Source organism: Coffea eugenioides, chromosome 8 (genome assembly GCF_003713205.1).
Source record: "Coffea eugenioides isolate CCC68of chromosome 8, Ceug_1.0, whole genome shotgun sequence".
In the NCBI taxonomy this organism is placed as follows: domain Eukaryota; kingdom Viridiplantae; phylum Streptophyta; class Magnoliopsida; order Gentianales; family Rubiaceae; genus Coffea; species Coffea eugenioides.
The window spans coordinates 47,407,784-47,426,506 of record NC_040042.1 but is presented as its reverse complement, the minus strand read 5'-3'; the positions used below and the strand labels follow the sequence as shown (position 1 = coordinate 47,426,506).

At 39.1% G+C, this 18,723-nt stretch overlaps 3 protein-coding genes across 4 annotated transcripts; all 3 read left to right on the top strand.

The window, feature by feature from the left end:
• The first annotated feature begins 388 nt into the window (after positions 1 to 388).
• LOC113779732 (protein NTM1-like 9) lies at positions 389 to 7,262 on the top strand. Its single transcript, XM_027325435.1, has 8 exons — positions 389 to 654; positions 875 to 1,101; positions 2,188 to 2,492; positions 5,084 to 5,383; positions 5,490 to 5,873; positions 6,138 to 6,234; positions 6,315 to 6,541; positions 6,818 to 7,262. The coding sequence occupies exons 2-8, from the start codon at positions 936 to 938 to the stop codon at positions 7,109 to 7,111; spliced, it is 1,773 nt and encodes a 590-aa protein (XP_027181236.1). The 5' UTR covers positions 389 to 654; positions 875 to 935; the 3' UTR covers positions 7,112 to 7,262.
• Positions 7,263 to 8,221: 959 nt separating this feature from the next.
• LOC113779733 lies at positions 8,222 to 9,269 on the top strand. Its single transcript, XM_027325436.1, has one exon. The coding sequence runs from the start codon at positions 8,747 to 8,749 to the stop codon at positions 8,975 to 8,977; it is 231 nt and encodes a 76-aa protein (XP_027181237.1). The 5' UTR covers positions 8,222 to 8,746; the 3' UTR covers positions 8,978 to 9,269.
• Positions 9,270 to 12,880: 3,611 nt separating this feature from the next.
• LOC113781297 (heavy metal-associated isoprenylated plant protein 30-like) lies at positions 12,881 to 14,899 on the top strand. Of its 2 annotated transcripts, none has more exons than XM_027327212.1 (3): positions 12,881 to 13,108; positions 14,090 to 14,165; positions 14,454 to 14,899. In XM_027327212.1, exons 1-3 carry the CDS (start codon positions 12,938 to 12,940, stop codon positions 14,774 to 14,776), a joined length of 570 nt encoding a protein of 189 aa, XP_027183013.1. In that variant the 5' UTR covers positions 12,881 to 12,937; the 3' UTR covers positions 14,777 to 14,899. The 2 variants fall into 2 exon arrangements, with proteins under 2 accessions (XP_027183013.1, XP_027183014.1); XM_027327213.1 differs by having other exon boundaries at positions 13,044 to 13,108; positions 14,068 to 14,165.
• The last annotated feature ends 3,824 nt before the right edge of the window (positions 14,900 to 18,723 follow it).

Here is an 18,723-nt window from a genome sequence, read left to right as displayed (position 1 = left end):
GGTACCAAAATTAGAACAAATGACATGGAACTAGAATTGGTAAATTTTTCTTTTTAGGGGATAAGTTTGAATTGGTAATTTTACTAGTAAATGAACCAAAAAAGTAATTGTCACAAGAAATAATGAAGAAAACGAGAAAAGAAAGACAAAGCTGGGCAAAGAATCCTAAGGATGGGATGAACTATGAAGGAAGGAGGAATGAGTTGAGTGGTACGAGTATGTCATGAGATGAAGAAGAGAAGGATGAATCGAGCGATTCGGTGCAGAAAGTGAGTGAAAGGTTCCTGTTAAAATCCTTGCACTTGCATTCAAAAATAAAACGGGGGATGAAGCGTGAAATTGTGAAGTTAACCAAAAAGAGAAAAGTTAAGGTTTGATAATTTCCGTCGGCAAAAATGCAATTGGCCCAAATAATGCTCGCCATAGAAGATGAAGTTTAAGAAGCTAGCGACGGTAATAGTGGCTTACTGCTCCTCAGTTGTTGCAAGTGTCTGGTGGGAGCAGTAGTCCACTCCCTAAAGAGCGTTTTCGGACTACGGACCAGTGAGGGAGCAGCTGAGCGAGTCCACAAACACCCAAACACAACACATAAAAAAGAGTAAAGTAGGGGAGAGGAGTAGATTGAATTGATAGATAATTTTCACATTAAGAGTGGTAAGTAGTAGGATTTTAGACCGGAATGAATGAAGAATGAAGGAGGACTCAAAAAAGCTATAGCTCAACAGCAATCCCAATTCCCCCACCCACTTCTCTTTGCCATTTCTAAATTCTTCTATTAAGTACTACATTATTAAGTATTATAGACTCCTTGTGCTTACTGGGTCCTTTTCTTACTTCTTCTTCTTCTTCTTCTTCTTCTTTTGGGGCGGGGAAGGGAGGGAATTGGCATTAATACAGGTAATCAGAGAGCGTTCGTTCGTTGTGTTTTCTGAATTATGGGTGTTGTGTCGACGGAATCTTTACCGCTTGGGTTTAGATTTAGACCCACCGACGAGGAGCTCATCAACCATTACCTGAGGCTCAAAATCAACGGCCGCCATGACGAGGTTCAGGTCATCCCCGAAGTTGACGTCTGCAAGTGGGAGCCCTGGGATTTGCCTCGTATGTCCTCCTAACTCAATAACTACTCCTACTTTCTTTCCCTCCTCCTCCTTTGATTCTATTACTACCCTAGCAGCTTTACCTTATCCTTCAATCTATATGTATATATACACTCATATCTTTCTCTGTTTGTTGGTTCGCTGCTCTCCCTTTCCTAGAAGATTTATGACTTTGATGATGTGCTTTTCTTTTTTTAAAGTACAAAAGTTCGATTCCTTGCTACTTCTCCTTCGTCCCCCTCTTTACCTCCTTTCTTTAACCCCAATTTCCCCATTTTTCATTATTGTCAGGGCATCTTCTTTCTTTGCTTTATGTTTTTCAACTTCCCCACCTCGAAAATTAACCCATACAACTACTACTTAATCCTACAAATATGCAGCCCCATCTTTATCCATCCATCTCTCGGGGGGTAGGGGAAATAAATTCCAAATTTATAGCTCCCGAATTTGTTCTATTATTCCTTCTTTTGTTCCTATTCCTCATGGAATTTGTCTTTCCACGCGTCGCTGGCTCTTTCTCATCGAGATGCATTTTTTCTCGATGCAACATCATATTCCCCACTCGTTGAATGATAATTAATACGAGCTCTATCTCAGTATGCTCTTCCCTTGTTTTAGGTTCTCACTAACCTTTCCATGCTCTGCTGTTTGTTGCTAGTTTCTTCTAAACCATACTAGTGCTATTATTCTGAGGGACTCTTCTCTCTTCCTCTTCCATGCTTGATTAATTAGTCGTCCCCTGTCTGGCTTTTACAACTTTTTCTCTGAAGGTTCATTTCTTCTCCTTTTTTTCCTTGTTATACTAGTTTGTGTCTTTCCTGGTTCGAGTCAACTCGTTCCTTTCCCATGTTGCTATGTTGAAAGACAGGATTGTGTATGGGTGCTCAGTTTCTGTTCACCAAACTTTTCTTCCATTTCTAAAATCATTTTACACGTCTGCATTTGATTACTTCCCGCGATCACTACCGACTAGCAAAATTTTGGCAATTTTTATGTACTACAAGAAATTTCATCCATTTGAATCATGTCTGTAGTGTCATTGTCTATTCATGTCCTTGCAAGTCAAAACGTTTTTTCTTTGTTACAGAGCTTTCAGTCATAAAGACAGATGATCCAGAATGGTTCTTCTTTTGTCCACGCGATAGGAAGTATCCAAATGGGCATCGCTCCAACAGGGCCACTGATGCTGGTTACTGGAAAGCAACTGGCAAGGACCGTACCATTAAGTCTCACAGATCGTCTCCCTCTAGTAACTCCAGCACCCACTTAATTGGCATGAAGAAGACTCTTGTTTTTCACAGGGGTCGTGCTCCTAAGGGTGAGCGTACCAATTGGATCATGCATGAATATCGTGCCACTGAACCGGATCTTGACGGAACTGCCTCTGGCCAGGTTTGAAGTTTCCTCTTTTTTCTTGCACACGCTCCTTCCTGTATCAGTGTATTTGTACAATTTTTTTTTTTTACTTAATTAGCTCAGAAAGTTTGGTTGTTACTATGTTGTCGTAATTGTTACTTATTTCTTTTGAGAATAAAAGTCTACTTGCTGAATAAAGCTACTATACCGTCATTCATCACCTTAGCTAATGCTAACTATTTTAACCTGTGGACCTTGTTAATGAAAGAGATACTCCATTGTGCTTCGGTTTGATGCACCAATCAGTAATCAATAGGAGTTAATACTTTTTCCTTTTTAACTTGCACCATTCACATTAATTTCTTTTTTCTATTTCTTTGAATATTGTTTTAAGTTTTTAATATGGAATGTCCAGAAGGTATAATGGGACTTCAAATGATATTTTCCTAAGGAGATATAGGATTACCGGGTCTATCTTTATTTATGCTAATTTTGCGTAGGGTTGTTGGGTCATTCTTCTTTGCATAGGGTCTATCATTATATTTATTCTAATTTTTAAAATTTTGTTTTAAGTTCTTCTTCATGCTGTTTTTATTATTCTTCTTTATTGTGCTAAGTTACCTTCCCAGTGCTTCAGTGACTTCCTTTTGAGATTTTATCTAAGCATGTTGTACACTGGGTGTTGTTCAGCAAAAGATTTTAATCATGATGAGATATTAATTTGAATGAGAGGATAGTTGAGGCATGGATGTGTGGTTTGTGTAGGAAGCACCATATAAGCTTAATTTTATATGGTGTAGAGACTGTTGGCAATTAAGGGTAGACAACTAAACCCTAGGTAGAAAATCAGAATTGGGAGCACACTACAAAGGACATGAAGGGGGAGTATCTTTCTTGGAAGAATAATGTACATTGACACCCAGCTACAGGTCCATGCCGTACTTTGAGTTCACTAACTGATCATTTGAACAAACTTTATGACAATAGTAACCCGGATGAATTCTGTAGCTGATTGGCAAAAGTGAGGACTTATATGGATGTTCACTCTCTTTACTAGATAAGCCAGCTGTGCTTGTGAGGTTTAGGTGTGCTTTTATAAGCATTTGCTTCTAGTTTTGAGCCGCAACAACCTAAATTTCCAGCTAAAGGATATTCTTCTTTGGGTTGGCTCTTAATGTTCCAAGAGTCATTATGTTGTGACCTTGGAGTGGTCCTCCATGAGAGGCATGTTAGGCAGCTGTACCATTTCTGTTTTCTGTATGAAGTTTCTCAGCTGCACTTTATTCTGAAGGATCTGATTGGAACATTCTGATCTAGACTGTTTTTTTGAAGTGCTGGGGTAATAGAGGACTTCTTTATCAGTTACATCCCATGCTTGGTTAAAGCAGTCGCATTGAGAGCTGTGCCCCTGTTCAGTAAATTTTAGTAGAGCAGCCAATTCATCTGAAAGCAACAATTCTTGGTGTCCATGATGTGGATCGTAGCAGTAATAGCTTTCTCTAGGGATTAGTAGTTATACGTCTGTCTGTTTATTGCTTTTGCATATTTGAGTGTCATGATCTGACCCCAAGGACAATTAGCTTTGCCATTTTCACTACCTTAAAAGTGCTTGGTTCTTCTATGTTATTCGAACATAATCCGATATACCTTTCAAGATAGAATATAGCCTTTTGAAATGTTTATGCCACTAATCATCATTCCCACCCTGCCACTATGAGTACCACTATTACCACCAAGTCCTTTTCCTTTTATGGATAGCACAATTGATGGTGGAGAAAAATTTAGGGCAATTGATAGCTGTGGCATAAATACTCTAATTCAGTGAAGCTTTATGTATGACGTTCTTTGACCTTTTAAGGTTAAATTGCACTTGTGGTCCTACTTGATTTGAGTATTAACTAACTAGGTTTTTAAGTTTAAGCAAATAGACCTTTTGTTCCTTAACTTCTCATTTTGGATCACTGAAGGACTACTCATCAAATATGCGTAATTACTATGAAAAGGAAACTTATACTAAGTTCTGCCCTTCCCCTCCTTCATCCTCCTTCCCCTCCTCCTCGTCATCACTGCAATTGACATCGAGAAATAAGAATTATGATGTTGACTGGAAAGTAGATGGTGTCTTCTGTTTATATCCATTAAACATTAGCAGTTGATGTCTATAGTACAATTCTCCTTCTAGCGATTCCCTTGCCATGTTGGCAACAGGATGAATGACATTCTGTGCAAAACTTTAGGGACCAAATATTAGAGACAATAGTGAATTTTACTCATCTTCTTTTCAATTAGATATCTTTGATGGAAAGCGTCCTCCCATGAAAGAATAGAGGGTAGAAAAACTAAACTAAGAAAATGCCTAGAAAAAAAGGTACAGCAAATGAATTTTCATATTTGTGTAGAAAAAAACATGCCTTTCTTTTTACGGAATTGACAAAGAAACAGAATTGACTTCTGTTTTTTGACCTGTGTCCCTTCTTTTATCCCCTTTTGTTGTTGGAGGGTTAATTTTGGATCTTTACTGATTTTGTATTGGTTTCTTAACCCTTTGGGCTGCTGTTATTGTGTCTCTCTTAGCTATTTGTTAGTCTGTATTGTTCATACATTTTTCCTTCATTAACATGATGCAGGCTGCCTATGTCCTCTGTCGGTTATTTCATAAGCCTGATGAGAAGGCTGACAGTTCTAAATATGATGAAGTTGAACCAAGTGGTTCTTCCCCAAACACAGTCAAGTCATCACCCGATGATGCATCATCAGATCTGTTTCAAGAACGATTAATCCTTGATATGCAGGTTCGCAAGCAACCAGCAGGTATTGAGAGGTGGCTGACAGATAAATCAGATGATGTGACCTCTAATAGTCTTCTGCATGTTGAAAGCTGCACGTCAGATGTTGAAGATCACTTAATAGAAGCAGCCATTACAGAGGTAAGGGAAACCTGTTTTATTAGCTGAAATCTCTTGAGAAAGTTTTCATCTGGATGTCCAAGAAACTTCAAGTCCGGGGGTTTTTTGTTCCTGCTGTTTACTTCAGGTATATCCAACTACTGGAGGACATCCAATGTGTCATGAATCCAGAGATGGTCTCGATTGCAAGGTCTTCTCCCCATTAGTGTCTCAGAATCACACAGAGATAGGATGTCCTGATTCACCTTTTGCTGATGACTTTGGCTGCAATCAGAAGGGGATGCACTTTCAGGATGGCACCTCGGAACAGGATGTTTCTCTGACAGAACTATTGGATGTCCTTCAGAATTATGATGCATATCCTTGTAAGGAGTCAACAAGTGAGAAGTTTCTATATGTTGGTAGCAGAAGCATGTTACCTGACCAGCTACATGAAGGGCCGGCTGGAAACTGCAATCCCAGGGATTGGGGTGCATTTGGGAAGGCAGGCGAAGATATGGTCATAGAACAGGTAAAACATAATCATCTTCTTTTTGGCGGATCCTTCAGTTGCTAATTTCAATTTTTGTTTTGGACCATGCTATTGGTTTGGGTAAGCTTGAGCATTTATTTTGGTTATGGACAACGAGAAGAGAGATTAGACACTGCTGATTATTTGATTGGGGTTGATGAACTTCAATGCAACTTTTGCTTGTCCCAGATTATGTTTTGATGATAACTACCTGTGTGGTTCTTATCATCCAATGCTTGAGTTTGTTTGTTGGCATATCTGTAGACTCGAACATGTCCAAGATCCTTCCAGTCTCAAGCACCAATTCGTGATGCAGACTCCAGACTGAGTAACGATGGTGCATCTCATGATCATTATGCCGGTAAGACAAGTTATCTGCCTGTTGTATTGTGGATGCTTTTGGTAATGTTGAACAATCTCATCAATCTCGTAACCATGCAGATCCTGTCAGTCTTGGTGGCGATCATCAGGAAGGAACTGGAATCAAGATTCATAGACGTCAGGCAAGCAATCGACCAGGTTGTGAAAACCTGGCCAAACAAGGCACAGCAGCAAGGAGATTCCGCCTACAGGTGGATTCTGCTCCAATCCCTATTCATGATGGGAAATACAGCAGGGCCAAGAGCTTTAGCAATGAAGAACAAGACGAACGCTCGGTTACAACTGAGGTGAGATTTAATTATTGATTCTGGAAGTATTAGTGATAAGTGAAACAGATCCTTATAATCAGCTGAATTTCTTGGAATAATTCTATCACCCTTAAAACCATGCTGCTGCGAGGGTTGACTCCAGAGTGACCATTGACTAGGAAGACATTTGCTAATTAGTTAGTCTTCGTTTTACATTCAGGGAAAAGAACTTTGGCTATTTGCAAAATGTGTTGGGTTGGAGAAGGCATGGAAAGAGAGAATTTGTCTATTTATTGTTTCCATTTGTCTTTGCAGGATGACGAGTATTCCGAATCTTCATGCACATCTAATGAGCCAGAGGGGGGAAGCAGTAGCAGTGAGAGTGGAACAAGTGCGCGAAAATTCAAAGCTGGACTTGCGTTGACAAATAAAGAAGCTGATGAGAAAGACAAAGTGAAATGGAAGAAATTTCTTCTGAGGCCACCGGGTGATAGCAGCGGAACCGGTTCTTTGACAGTTTATGGCGTGAGCATGTATCTTGTGATGGTCCTGTTTATATTGTTTGTTTTCCTATGGAAATGCCCTAATTTCTTTGCATTGCACATCTGAAATTGTTCATGTACATCCAGTAGGCATTATGTTTTTTCCTTTTTAGAAATAATTTCTGGAGGCTGGTTGCTGAGCCATTTAGATTGGGTTGTAATTTGTAAGGTCTGCACCTTTATATAATTATAAACATGTAGCTTCATTTTGTGTTGTACTTCTTGTCTGTGAAAAATTTATATATCCCCTTTCCCCCCGCTTCAGAAAAAAAAAAAAAAAAAACTCTCCTCCTTTTGTACACTCATGGAGGGTGCTATTTAATATTTGTAATGGTGTGAATGCAAGTTAACCAAGTCGAACACTTTATAGGAGTTTTTTTTAAAAGAATGTATTGCAGTGATTTGATGTATGTAAAATAAAAAAGTAATTGAAAAATTATAATTCAAACATAGCCTCAGTGTTCAAGTTTGCTTGGTTAATTTAATGAGTTTGAAATTGTATTAAAGATTGGTTATTTATCTATCGAATCAAATGAGCTTTTATCGAGCTTAACTTGAATCAAACTATTGTAACAGGAAATTTTTATATATAAATTTTAATTTATACTAATCAAACTGAGCAGAGAGAGAGAGAGAGAGGCAAGAGGAAATGCTTGCATTAGATAGCTTCAATCCATGCAGATTTCACCAACTTCAATTGAAGTGAGATTACAATAACTGAAGTGAATTGAACAGAATTTCACTGGAGAGGGCGAGGGAGGGGGAAGGGTGCAGCATTCATGGATGGACGTAGAATTTTTTGTGTTTTATACTCCGTATGCGATGGAAGTACTTGTTGTCAAGAGATAGGACGAACTACGAAGCACGTGGACTCCAACGAGAAGAAGGCCAAAAAAGAGGGATGAGTGAAAAAGGAAGTCAGAAATTTGGGGTCCGCTTCGCTTTCTTAGCGGATAGGGATTGATTACTACCGCTGAGTGCTGATTAGCAACTGCAGCCCGTTGGATAGGCATTGCATAATAAATGATGATAATTACTAATACAATATAGTCAGCAGTCACGGATGCACTACTAATTACGTAGTAATCTAATTATGATCCATTCATATTCTACCAATAATAAATAAATAAATTATACATTTTTCGCTGCCCCCACCCCCCGACCTAGAAAATTCCAGAGTGACTGCTGCTGCTTACTAGTTGCTCCAGCGGACAGATAGTTAGAAGCCCACCATCCCCAATTGAAAAAAAGAAGCAGGACATGGATTTGAATACCACCACCACCACCACTTCCATCTCCGGCTGCCCTGCCCAGCCCATGGATTTAGCCGTAGCTGCTACTGCTACACCATGGCACGTTTCCTGAATATATACTCCTACTGATATAAAATCCCAGGCAGGCTTTGGAAGTTGACTGAGATTTATACATAGTAATTTTCTTTTATATTTATTAGTATTAGCAGTCCCCCAATCCACACCCCAATATAGTACTAGTAGTAGTAGTTCGGTGGAGCCGCAGACGGAATTTCCCAGAACGGTCGCAATTCTCAATTGGAATTAAGCTGCTTCTACTTCCTACTTCTCTACATCCAACTCCACCTCATAATCCACACGACTCCTGTCCTCGGATCTTTGGCTAATTATATAATATTCTACTCTAGTTGTTTCGCAATTCGGTACACAAAACAACTGCTGATACTAGTATGATACTGGTGGCCATAGTGGCGGAGCTGTTGGAGGAGTACACGGTGTTGGTGGCTAGGGTGCTGGAGCATATGTTCAACCAGGCTCCCCTCCCCTTCCCTCCGCGGGTTCGTTTTCTCATTCTCCGTAATCTTCCCTTTGCTTCTTCTTCTCCTTCTCTTCCTCCGCCTCCGCCTCCCCCTCCTCCTCGTGCTTCTCGCGACATCACATGCCCTCTTCCTCAGTCCTGATCCATGCACACTTTTCGTACTAGAATCCATCCGTCAACTAATAAGATCCTGCAAGCCCAATGTTAGCCCCCGGCCTCCCTCTTATTCTGTTTTAGCAATTTTCAAATATTTTTCTTTCTTTTTCGTTTTCCTTTTCTCTTTTATGTATATTACATATATCTAGCTGCTAGCCTCCTAGAATTTGATTACTAGTACTACTATTACAGAGATCTGTATATGAAATTGTGGTTTTTTTTTTCCTTTTTGTACATGTAAGAATGCATGTTCCCCCTGAATAAAAAAAAAATGCATGTTATTAAGTGTTAAATTGTGCCAAAATGATACACCATAGTAAATATTCTTCTTCTTCATTTGCTTCTTGAGGAGAAAAAAAAAACTAAAAACAAAAACAGATCCCTGGCGGCGAATAATGCTGGATCAAAGAGTTGATAAAAAATTTCTGGAATGTCGTACAAACCAATCCCTAGCATCCCCTGCTCTCTGTATTAAGCAAGTAGCACGTAATTGTCCTGGTTTGTCAACCTTAGTCGCACGTGGTTGTCCCGGTTTGTAGCTCCACGGATTCCGTTGCAGGAGGCCCGCGTAACTTTCGATCCAGAGGTCTAAGTCCGGTCAAACCATAGATCAAAAATAGGGTCGGACTGGATTCAACTTATCACTAAATACTTTGATAAAATTGAAATTTGAAAATTTAAAATTTAAAATTTAAATTTGTTAAGTAATTTAATTGTTAAAATATTAAATTTAATATATTTGAGCATAACTTTACAAAATTTTGAGATTAATGGTCCAAGTTGGCCCGAGCCAAGCTCGCCCAATCTGGGCCTTCTATCGCACTTTGCTGTTGCCGGTGAAACTGCAAAGACGCTGGATGCCGGATAGATGGTCATGTCCTGAATTGTTTTTCGATTGTTAACAAAAACCAATGGCTCTATTTGGATTATCATTTGTTTTTACAAACTATTTTTATGTGTAGAATCTACAATAATAAATTTTAAATATAATTCAAAAACACACATCTCAAGTATAACTTACAAAAAATACTAAAAAAATGCAAACATAGGGGAGCGGGTGGTGGGGAAGGGAGAGGAGGGTGGAGGAGGAGGAACAAGGGGAGGAGAGAAAGAAGAAGAGGGAGGAGGAAAGAGGAGGGTGACAGTGGAGGTGGAGGAGGGAGGAGAGAAGGGGTGATGGGTGGTGAATTTTTTTTAATTTTTTTAAAAATACTTCAATAAGATTTTACATTTCAAAAACACCTCAACAAATAACTATAATAAAAGTTTTTCATATATAATATTATAGTATAGTATCTCCAAAACACCTTTTTAAGTTTGGATATGGTTTAAGTTGAGATCATTAGTTCAACTCTCATATCCTCCCTATTCGGGGTGGATCTGATCCAAGTAGCTAGACTCGAGATCGGGAGCTACTCGATTAGCAGTTTGGCTCGAGCTTGCTCTGATCGAGCTCGAGGAGCAATAGAAATAGCGAGTCAAGCTCAAGTCTAGTTATGAGATACTCAAGAACTCGACGAACTCTATCGAGTATCTCATTAAAAAATAAAAAAAAATATATAATATAGCTCTATCGAGTATCTCATAATAAAATAAAAAAAATTATATATAATATATAGAAAATTACTAATACAGATAAGCAACTTATTAAATTTACAATGAACCATTCTAACACCTTTATTTATTTGTTTGGACAAAGCAGGGATTTCATAAAATCATACTTCTTATTTCTTGTTTTTTAGAGAACTTAATTTGAAAACATTAAGAAGGAAAAGATCTAATTTAACAAAGGTTTTCAAGCTCATTTTTTGAGATTAAATCGAGTAATCGAGCTCAGATCTTATACGAGTACGAGCTCGAATTTGAGCTCGAGGTTTTTTCAACTACATCGAGTCGAGTTCGAGTTTGGAGTCAGGGGTTTATTCGAGCTCGAGTAGTTCCCATAACCTTCGAGCTCCAACTCAAGTATGGTACTACTCGAGTTTGGCTTGACTCGATAGCATTTCTACTTCCTATCTCTCATTTTGAAGTTTGGATTAAAAAAAAAAAAAGAGCATTTCCAAAATATTAAATTGGTGAAAAGGTCCATAAGTTTTCTGGGTTCCTTTTTTTTTTTTTTTGGTTTGTCGTTTTATTGTGTTGGTCGATAGAGAACTGAATTGAAGAAAGAGCGTATGGCTATTGGAAAAGGAAAAAGATTTGATTCATATTCAAACAAAGTGAAATAAGAAATCAGAAAACACGGAATTGAACTTTTGGTGATTAATCTACATGCGGAATGTAGATATTAGAGCCGAAATAGGAAACAAAGACAAAATGAAGACGTGAAATGATACCTCATCCCCATCCACAATGGGGCGCAATAGCTCCCATACTGAAAGTGTAACGGTCATGATTTGATAATTTTAGAAGCTTTAAATTTTACGGGACATGTATTGTGTGAATTATTAAAATAAATATATAATTTGATTGTGGATCCACGCTATTATACTCTGCAGAGTGTAATGTATGGCAGAGATGGTGTAATGGAAGAGGGGATAACAAAGTGATGTTGTGACAATCCCGGATAATCAAAGATAGGAACAGTCTACAAAGCAGCAAGTACTTTTGCGTCACCAAATGACGAACCAGAACCTAATTCTCTTTGCTTCAATAATATAACTTTATTAAGACTAGGAACAAGTCTTGTTATCCACAGTTCTTCGGCAGACCGGATGTTCTTTTATCGTTCGTTGCCCACAGACCCGAACAATTGTTTGTATTTAATATAACTCGTTCGTGTCATGTGATGATACTCAGAGTCAGATTTGGAGCGAGTATATAGAACAATAATAATGGTAGGCATGAACCAAAAGCATCAGATCCTCTTAGCTCGTACAACGTACCACATCGATCGCAATTATCTGTCAAACCTAATATACTTTATACATAAGAAGAAGAATCCCATGTATGTCCAGATGTTTACACACTCAACCCTCCTAGTAGTTAATGTCATACATTACATAACAAAAAAGACAGAGAGAAGGAAAGAAAGCGATCATAAATCGGCCGGGGAAAGACCAGTACACGGGCGATGAAGCGAGTACTGTTAAGGAATTTATTCGAATTCTCTGTTATTTCGTAAAGGGATCAACTATATGTATATATATACATACATCCGAGGCATGGCTCGGTTTACTTGTGCAAGATATTGAAGCAAAACAGAAAAAATACAAAGAAAAGAAGAGGAGATTTTGAAGAAATATTTGATTCCTTCGCATCAAAGCCCGTCTGTTACTTCCTTAAGCCCATCCATCTCCCACCAGGCTTGATATTCTTTTTCCAATGTCAGCAGCCATATTAGCTTTAGCTAACCCCACACAATTCCAGGCATTAAAAAAATAAAATAAAAAATTCCAGGTTTTGGATTCCACTCCCCCTGCTTTTTAGAACTGGCTTCGGTATTTAGAACAAAAGAATAAACCTGTCGATTCGATTGGAAGTATTCTGCATGCACTGAGTATGTACACAACGCTCACGTGCCTATTCATTCTCAAATATGCTTCGTAGGTCTGGCGACTAATAATCTGTTAATTAAACACTCACCATTCCCGTGGAGGCAAGAAACTGGTAACAAAAGGGGAAGTGGTACTGTCATATCATGATCAGCTTGATTACTTAGCTTTGTTGAATTGGAGAAGGGAATATGTTACCAAGAGGAAGAAGAAAAAAAAAAAAAAACTACTCCGTAAGAGAATATTAGGACTGAAGGAAGAGGCGCCTTAGGATTGGAGGAATATTTTTAATAGAGCATTTGCCAGCCTCATCAATGATGCCTTCTACTACTTATGGGTTCTTCCCTTTCCCATGCGTCTCTCCTTTCTTCTTTCCTAATTAATGTAACTCTACATAACGTTACTTACATAGTAGGTGTAGTATATATATCTAGAGAAGGAACCTGTTGGCAATGGTTAACCTACCGGAAAGGCTATTTGGCTTTGTCGTCTCAGCTCTTGCCTACTGTTTCTTTCAATATCATCGTCATCAAGACTCCAACCACCGTCACCCCAAAAGCTCCAACAACGACAATATCAGCTACAAAATGCCCAAGACCAAGGCTCGACCGCTTTCTTTGCAGGTTTCACTTCCATCCATCCATCCATCCTTCATGTTTTACATATACTCCATCTTATCCACATGCATACATACATAAGTACTCAGGTTTATCCTTTAGAACCGGTTGTTGTTCGGAAATAAACTTTGTATCAAACTTCTATTATATATTTAGTTATTGTTATTATTATTTGGGACAATTTCAACCAACTCAACAGAAGAGATAAAAATAAAATAAAAACTCAATAGAAGAGGATGAGGGTCAGTGTCCCTAACTCCGTATACCAACTTCATCTTTGTTTGCTACTGGTGGTCGCGTGTATATTAAGGACTACATTAGATTTGTAACTAATACAGCTAAACTGAAATAAGTATGTCATGGCCCCAAATCTGATTTTTTCAGAGATTGAAATTTTACATCTTTTGTTGTCGTTTATTTATTTATGGAAGAAGAGAAAACGACTCTGTTGTTGTGGCGAGCAGATACCTCCCATGCATGCCCTCTTCAAAAAGACGAAAAAAGGGTAACAAAACCTAGGAAATACCAGTCGTATAGGACATACAATCATCCTTGGTGAAATCTCCTTAATTATTATTGGCTGCTTCAGTTAATGAACAAAGCTAGCTTGCAAAAAAGAACGAAGGAAAGAGAAAAAAAAAAGGGAAGAAAGAAGAAGAAGAAAGGTAGTCAGTCGTCCTACAAAAGCAGATGGGATCCCAGTTCCACATATTTTGGAAGGAAAATAAAACTTGAGTTAAACAACTGAAACCTAAAGGCCGCCCTAAACCAAGTAGACAGAGACACAGGTTTAATTGACGAAAACGCTTTAGTAAGTAACCGCGATCAAAAGGAACAAATTAAGGTGTATATACTTTTGTGATCAAAAGAAAGAGCCCTGCATGTATAGTTAATGCTTTTGTGGAAAGGGGAATCTGCGAAGCGCGTATCATTTAATCTGGGGAATATTAAAGAACCCGTACTAGTGTTGGTTGGATGAGTTTGCAGACAGTGGAGCTGAAAGTGAGGATGTGCTGCAGTGGCTGCGAGAGAGTTGTCAAGGACGCCATCCACAAACTCAGAGGTATAATTAGTTTCATTAATTTTAACAAACTCAGAGGTAGTTCATGAGTCACTGATTTAATTTTATGTTAACCACAGGAGTATTATACAAGCATCGAATTTAATTTCCACATATACTACTAATTCTTAGTATAGACACACACAGTTGACTGATTAAGTGAGTAATCTCTGGTCAGACACTACTACGTGCATGATCCCTCCCTCAAGTTCAACAACAGAAGAAATAGCAGTAGTAGCTAGGTAATTGGCTTTTTTTTTTTTGAGGTTGTGTACGTATGTGTATGTACAGGGGTGGATTCAGTAGACGTAGAGCTGGAGATGGAGAAGGTGACAGTAATTGGGTACGTGGATCGAAACAAGGTGCTGACGGCGGTGAGAAGGGCGGGAAAGAGGGCAGAGTTTTGGCCCTATCCAAATCCCCCGCTCTACTTCACTTCCACCACCAACTACTTCAAGGACACCACCAGCGATTTCAAAGAGAGCTACAACTACTGGAGGCACGGCTACAATGCTGCCGACAGGCACGGCAGTCTTCCGGTCACTCAACGGGGAGACGACAAGGTCAGCAACATGTTTAACGACGATAATGTAAATGCCTGCTGTCTCATGTAATCTCAATTTCCGATAATGTAAAGGCCACCCAGTTACTACTATTCTATAGTATGTATACATGATATGTATGTACCTGCCTACCTTACTACAATCGATGTAAATGATAACAATATGTTAAACTAAAATTTCCATATCTCGCTTTGCACCACATACTGTCAAATTTCTATAATGCATATGCACTAAAATTTACTAAATTCTAGCAATTTGAGCCAGTGATTGCGTGCTAAATGTACCCTTTCAACTCATGCTCTTATGTTGCCGCCAAAAATAAGAAATAAAAAATCAGGGAATGTGCGTTTTTTTTCCCCATCCCATCTGAAGCTAGTGCTAGTGAAGGCCCATTCAAGTCTCGCTATAAGATAAGTTTAATGCGTCTCTCGTCCAGAGAATAGTAGTACTGCCTTTTATGAGGCCGTCTGTTGCCTTGCAACGTTGTATTTAGATGCCCCCAGGTAACAAACACAGTCAAGATAAATGGGCCGGGCCACTACCTTTAGGCGACCAGGCCGGCCTCACAGTAAGCTAGGAGGGTTGTCTCGATCCATAGCTAAACAACAATTGGCGACGTATTTGTTTTCTTTCAAATCAAATCGAGAATCGAAGAGAGTAGCAGCACATATTCATTGTTGCCTGGTCTCCCTCAAAAGTTTTGAATCGCAGAATGCTCAAAATCAAGTTGAGGTGCAGTCAGATTTATTAATTTATGTATGCTTCATCCAATCCAAAGGACACAAATTGGAAATTATATATCACCCTACCTACATCTACATGAGATCAATTACTATATGTTATGGTGATGGCTTAAAAAGATGCAAATACCCGTACAGTTGGCAGCCCATGATAGATTCAGGCATTCAATTACTACTACAGACACAAATTATCTGGGCAAGTCTTAAGCCGTGGGGACCCTTCCCGAAATGACTTTTTATTACGGCAATGAATTAAACCGGTCCCCCCATACCCATTCATTAGTATTATTCATTCATATAAATAAATGACGCAGCTAATTATTATTAATTCACGGTCCCATTGGTCGTCAATCATCATACATAAGGAATGAAATTTGCACTATTTTATTACGTTAATTACGTCGTCAATCATCTCCATTTGATCAATTTTTATTTACTTATATCATCAACCTAAGATTAAAGAAAATAAAATATAAGAGAAGAAAACGAATTTATATATTTATACGCACGTTCTTCACACCTCACCTCAAGTTTCCAATTTCCACTTACCTCCCTTATTTTGAACTAACTAATTGATGAGTAGTACATTTGCAAGGTGTACGTACGACGTAGTCTTAAATCCATGAAGATTACTCGAATGAATGAGTTAACTTGAGATTACTCGAATGAATGAACGAACTTTTGTGTATCCATTTGTTTCGTAGCTGAATAATTCTGTGGCCCGTGTCTACTCAAAACTCAAAAGCCAAGGAGGAAAATGTGCTGAACTATTTAATCACTCATCGTTGAAAAGGCTACACTGCTATAGCTAGCTTAACCAAAACTTCATCCTAGCTATATACTTGATTCAGATGCACGTACGTGTTAAAAAAAGGGAAAAAAAAAAATCATTCTTCATTCAGATGCACGTACGTGTTAAAAAAAGGGAAAAAAAAAAATCATTCTTCATTACAAATTATGAATATGATAATAATGATATTGAAGCCAAAAGGTCAACAAAAAAAAAAAGAAAGAGCAGATACACAAAAGAGAGAGATTGGAAGAAATAATTAATAATGAGAAAGAGATTGGAGGAAGCTGAAGCAGAGAGGATGATGATGATGGTAGGGGTAGGTGAAGACAAAAGTAGGGCTAAGAAGGAGACGAAAAAGGAACGGGTGAGAGGAGTGGTGACGGTTAAGGATGGATGAGTAATGATCAGATCAGCGGGTGGCTGGCAACGGGAGAAAGTGCATGGAGGGTTCAGTTTGGGATACCTTAGCACAATCAATCATCAGGGGGTACTCGGCAATGAATGAGGGAGAGAAAGCTGTATCCTTTCGGACAGTGGGGAAAGGCATGGAGCGGGCGTGCATGTTGCCATGTTTGCTTTGCCAGACCCATCCATCCAGGTGGGGGTACCTGGATCGTTTTCGTTCTGGACGGGATGAGATGGGCCTGAAAGAAAAAGTTCTGCAGGTCTGTACAATTCATGAATCTTCCTCCTGGACACTTTTTCTTTTTTCCGCTTAAATTTTCTTTTTTTTTTTCCTTTCCAGGCTTTCTTTTTTTTTTTTCCCCCCTTTTGGGGTTTTTTGGGTTGCTGTGTTTTGTGTTGTGCTGGGGGGGGGGGGGGGGTGGTGAAAGTGCATCATGCAAACTTTACGGCTGGTTATGGAAGCTTGTGCTGCTCAGCATGATCAGTTGCTGTCGCAGTTTACCGCGGCCTAGAATCTATACATACATGTCGTTATAATTGCGAAGTTTTCTGGGATCTGCTGCCATCCTCTTTCCCCCCCCCCCTCGGGGCCCCAAGCCCCACGCCCCCGCCCCCCAAAAAAAAAAAAATAAATAAACTTGCTCTTTCTCTGTCAATGCCTGCACAGACGCTAGCTAGCCACACCTCCCCGGTTCCCTTCTGATCAATTCGTGATTTCTGGGCATTCAGGTTGGGTTGGATTTCTTGGGGGAAGAATGGGGGGTTTGTCCGGCGGCTCTCCCCTTTTGCTCCTGATCCCCTGCCATAAACACTCATTTGTTGTCTTTTTTTTTTTTTTATAACACAAATTTCAATTATTACACTACTTGCTGCTAAGATTGCACGAAACCGAGGATATTGGCCAGTGTTTACTTTTTTAGCATCACTTTTTGTTTCGCCAAGCCTGCATCTCCTTTTTCCCTTCCTTACCGGTTTCCAAAGACGTACGTTTATGTATCTAGTCCTCCTTTTCTCTCTCTCTCTCTCTCTTTATTTATGCATATGTCTGTGTGCTGCGTGTTGCGTGTTTTTCAAGGGAAGAAGAAGATTTTTTTTTTTTTTTTTTAAAAAAAAAAGAAGAAGAAGAAATCATGATCAGTACGACGTAGTCGGAGTAAAGGAGGGAACAGAGGAGTTAGCTGAGGAGGGACGAATTGGAGAAGCAAGTATACTTTGAAAAGTGGGTAGCAATGTGCTGATTCAGGAAAGAAAGGGGGGAGATCAGAGATGGCCAAAGAGAAGATGGACGGAAAGGAGAAAAAGAATCATCAATTCACGGGTCATCATCTGTTACTGTTGCATTGAAATACCAACGTGGTCCGTCCATACTCAAAAATTCACCATCTCACTTCACTGTAATTTGCACTTGCTCTTTCTGCAATAATTTGCACTTGCCAGTGTTGCCGTCTTCTCTCGAGTAGAATGCACGCTTCTGTGTTCCATCTGGGGTGATCGCCACGACCAACTTGTACTTTTAATTTTAAAAGCGCGCTCCACGTATTGCCCTTCTTTTCTTACTCGTTTTTTTTTAAATAGCTTTTCTTTCTTTACTGTGGTCATTAATTGATGAAGCCTACGTCTCCTACGTCCTAGCTCATGCCCTCTATTCTACAGCTAGACCAACAGGCTAAACTACAATTATTTTTAGTATAAAGCCTACATTTATAGCCTACATATACGGGGAGGGACTAGGGAGGTGATTTCTTTACACGTCTAGGGAGGGGACTACTTCCTCTCTGGTTTCCAATTCCAATATTAGCATCAGTATTGTGGCATACTCCACTTATCGTCTCTGGTTTCTATTTTTATTTTTTGTGCAGGGGAGCCAGGCACACCAAAAGGACGAAGAGTGGTTGATAATGGACCAAGATTTCAAGATAGCCACGTACCCCCACAAACCCACCCAAAACAAAACAAAAAACAGAGTGATCCATCCATATAATCAATGAAGACTCACAAGAGAGTTTTTACATCATAATAATAATAATAATCAATTGTGAGACTGATCCATCCATATAATG

Bases quoted from the DNA above. Each gene is read 5' to 3' on its own strand.
- LOC113779732 (XM_027325435.1), top strand. From the start codon at position 936: ATGGGTGTTGTGTCGACGGAATCTTTACCGCTTGGGTTTAGATTTAGA. The intron at 5,874-6,137 runs GTAAAACATAAT...GCATATCTGTAG, and splicing joins AAGATATGGTCATAGAACAG to ACTCGAACATGTCCAAGATC. The intron at 6,542-6,817 runs GTGAGATTTAAT...TTGTCTTTGCAG, and splicing joins AACGCTCGGTTACAACTGAG to GATGACGAGTATTCCGAATC.
- LOC113781297 (XM_027327212.1), top strand. From the start codon at position 12,938: ATGGTTAACCTACCGGAAAGGCTATTTGGCTTTGTCGTCTCAGCTCTT. The intron at 13,109-14,089 runs GTTTCACTTCCA...ATGAGTTTGCAG, and splicing joins CTCGACCGCTTTCTTTGCAG to ACAGTGGAGCTGAAAGTGAG. The intron at 14,166-14,453 runs GTATAATTAGTT...GTGTATGTACAG, and splicing joins CGCCATCCACAAACTCAGAG to GGGTGGATTCAGTAGACGTA.
- LOC113779733 (XM_027325436.1), top strand. From the start codon at position 8,747: ATGATACTGGTGGCCATAGTGGCGGAGCTGTTGGAGGAGTACACGGTG.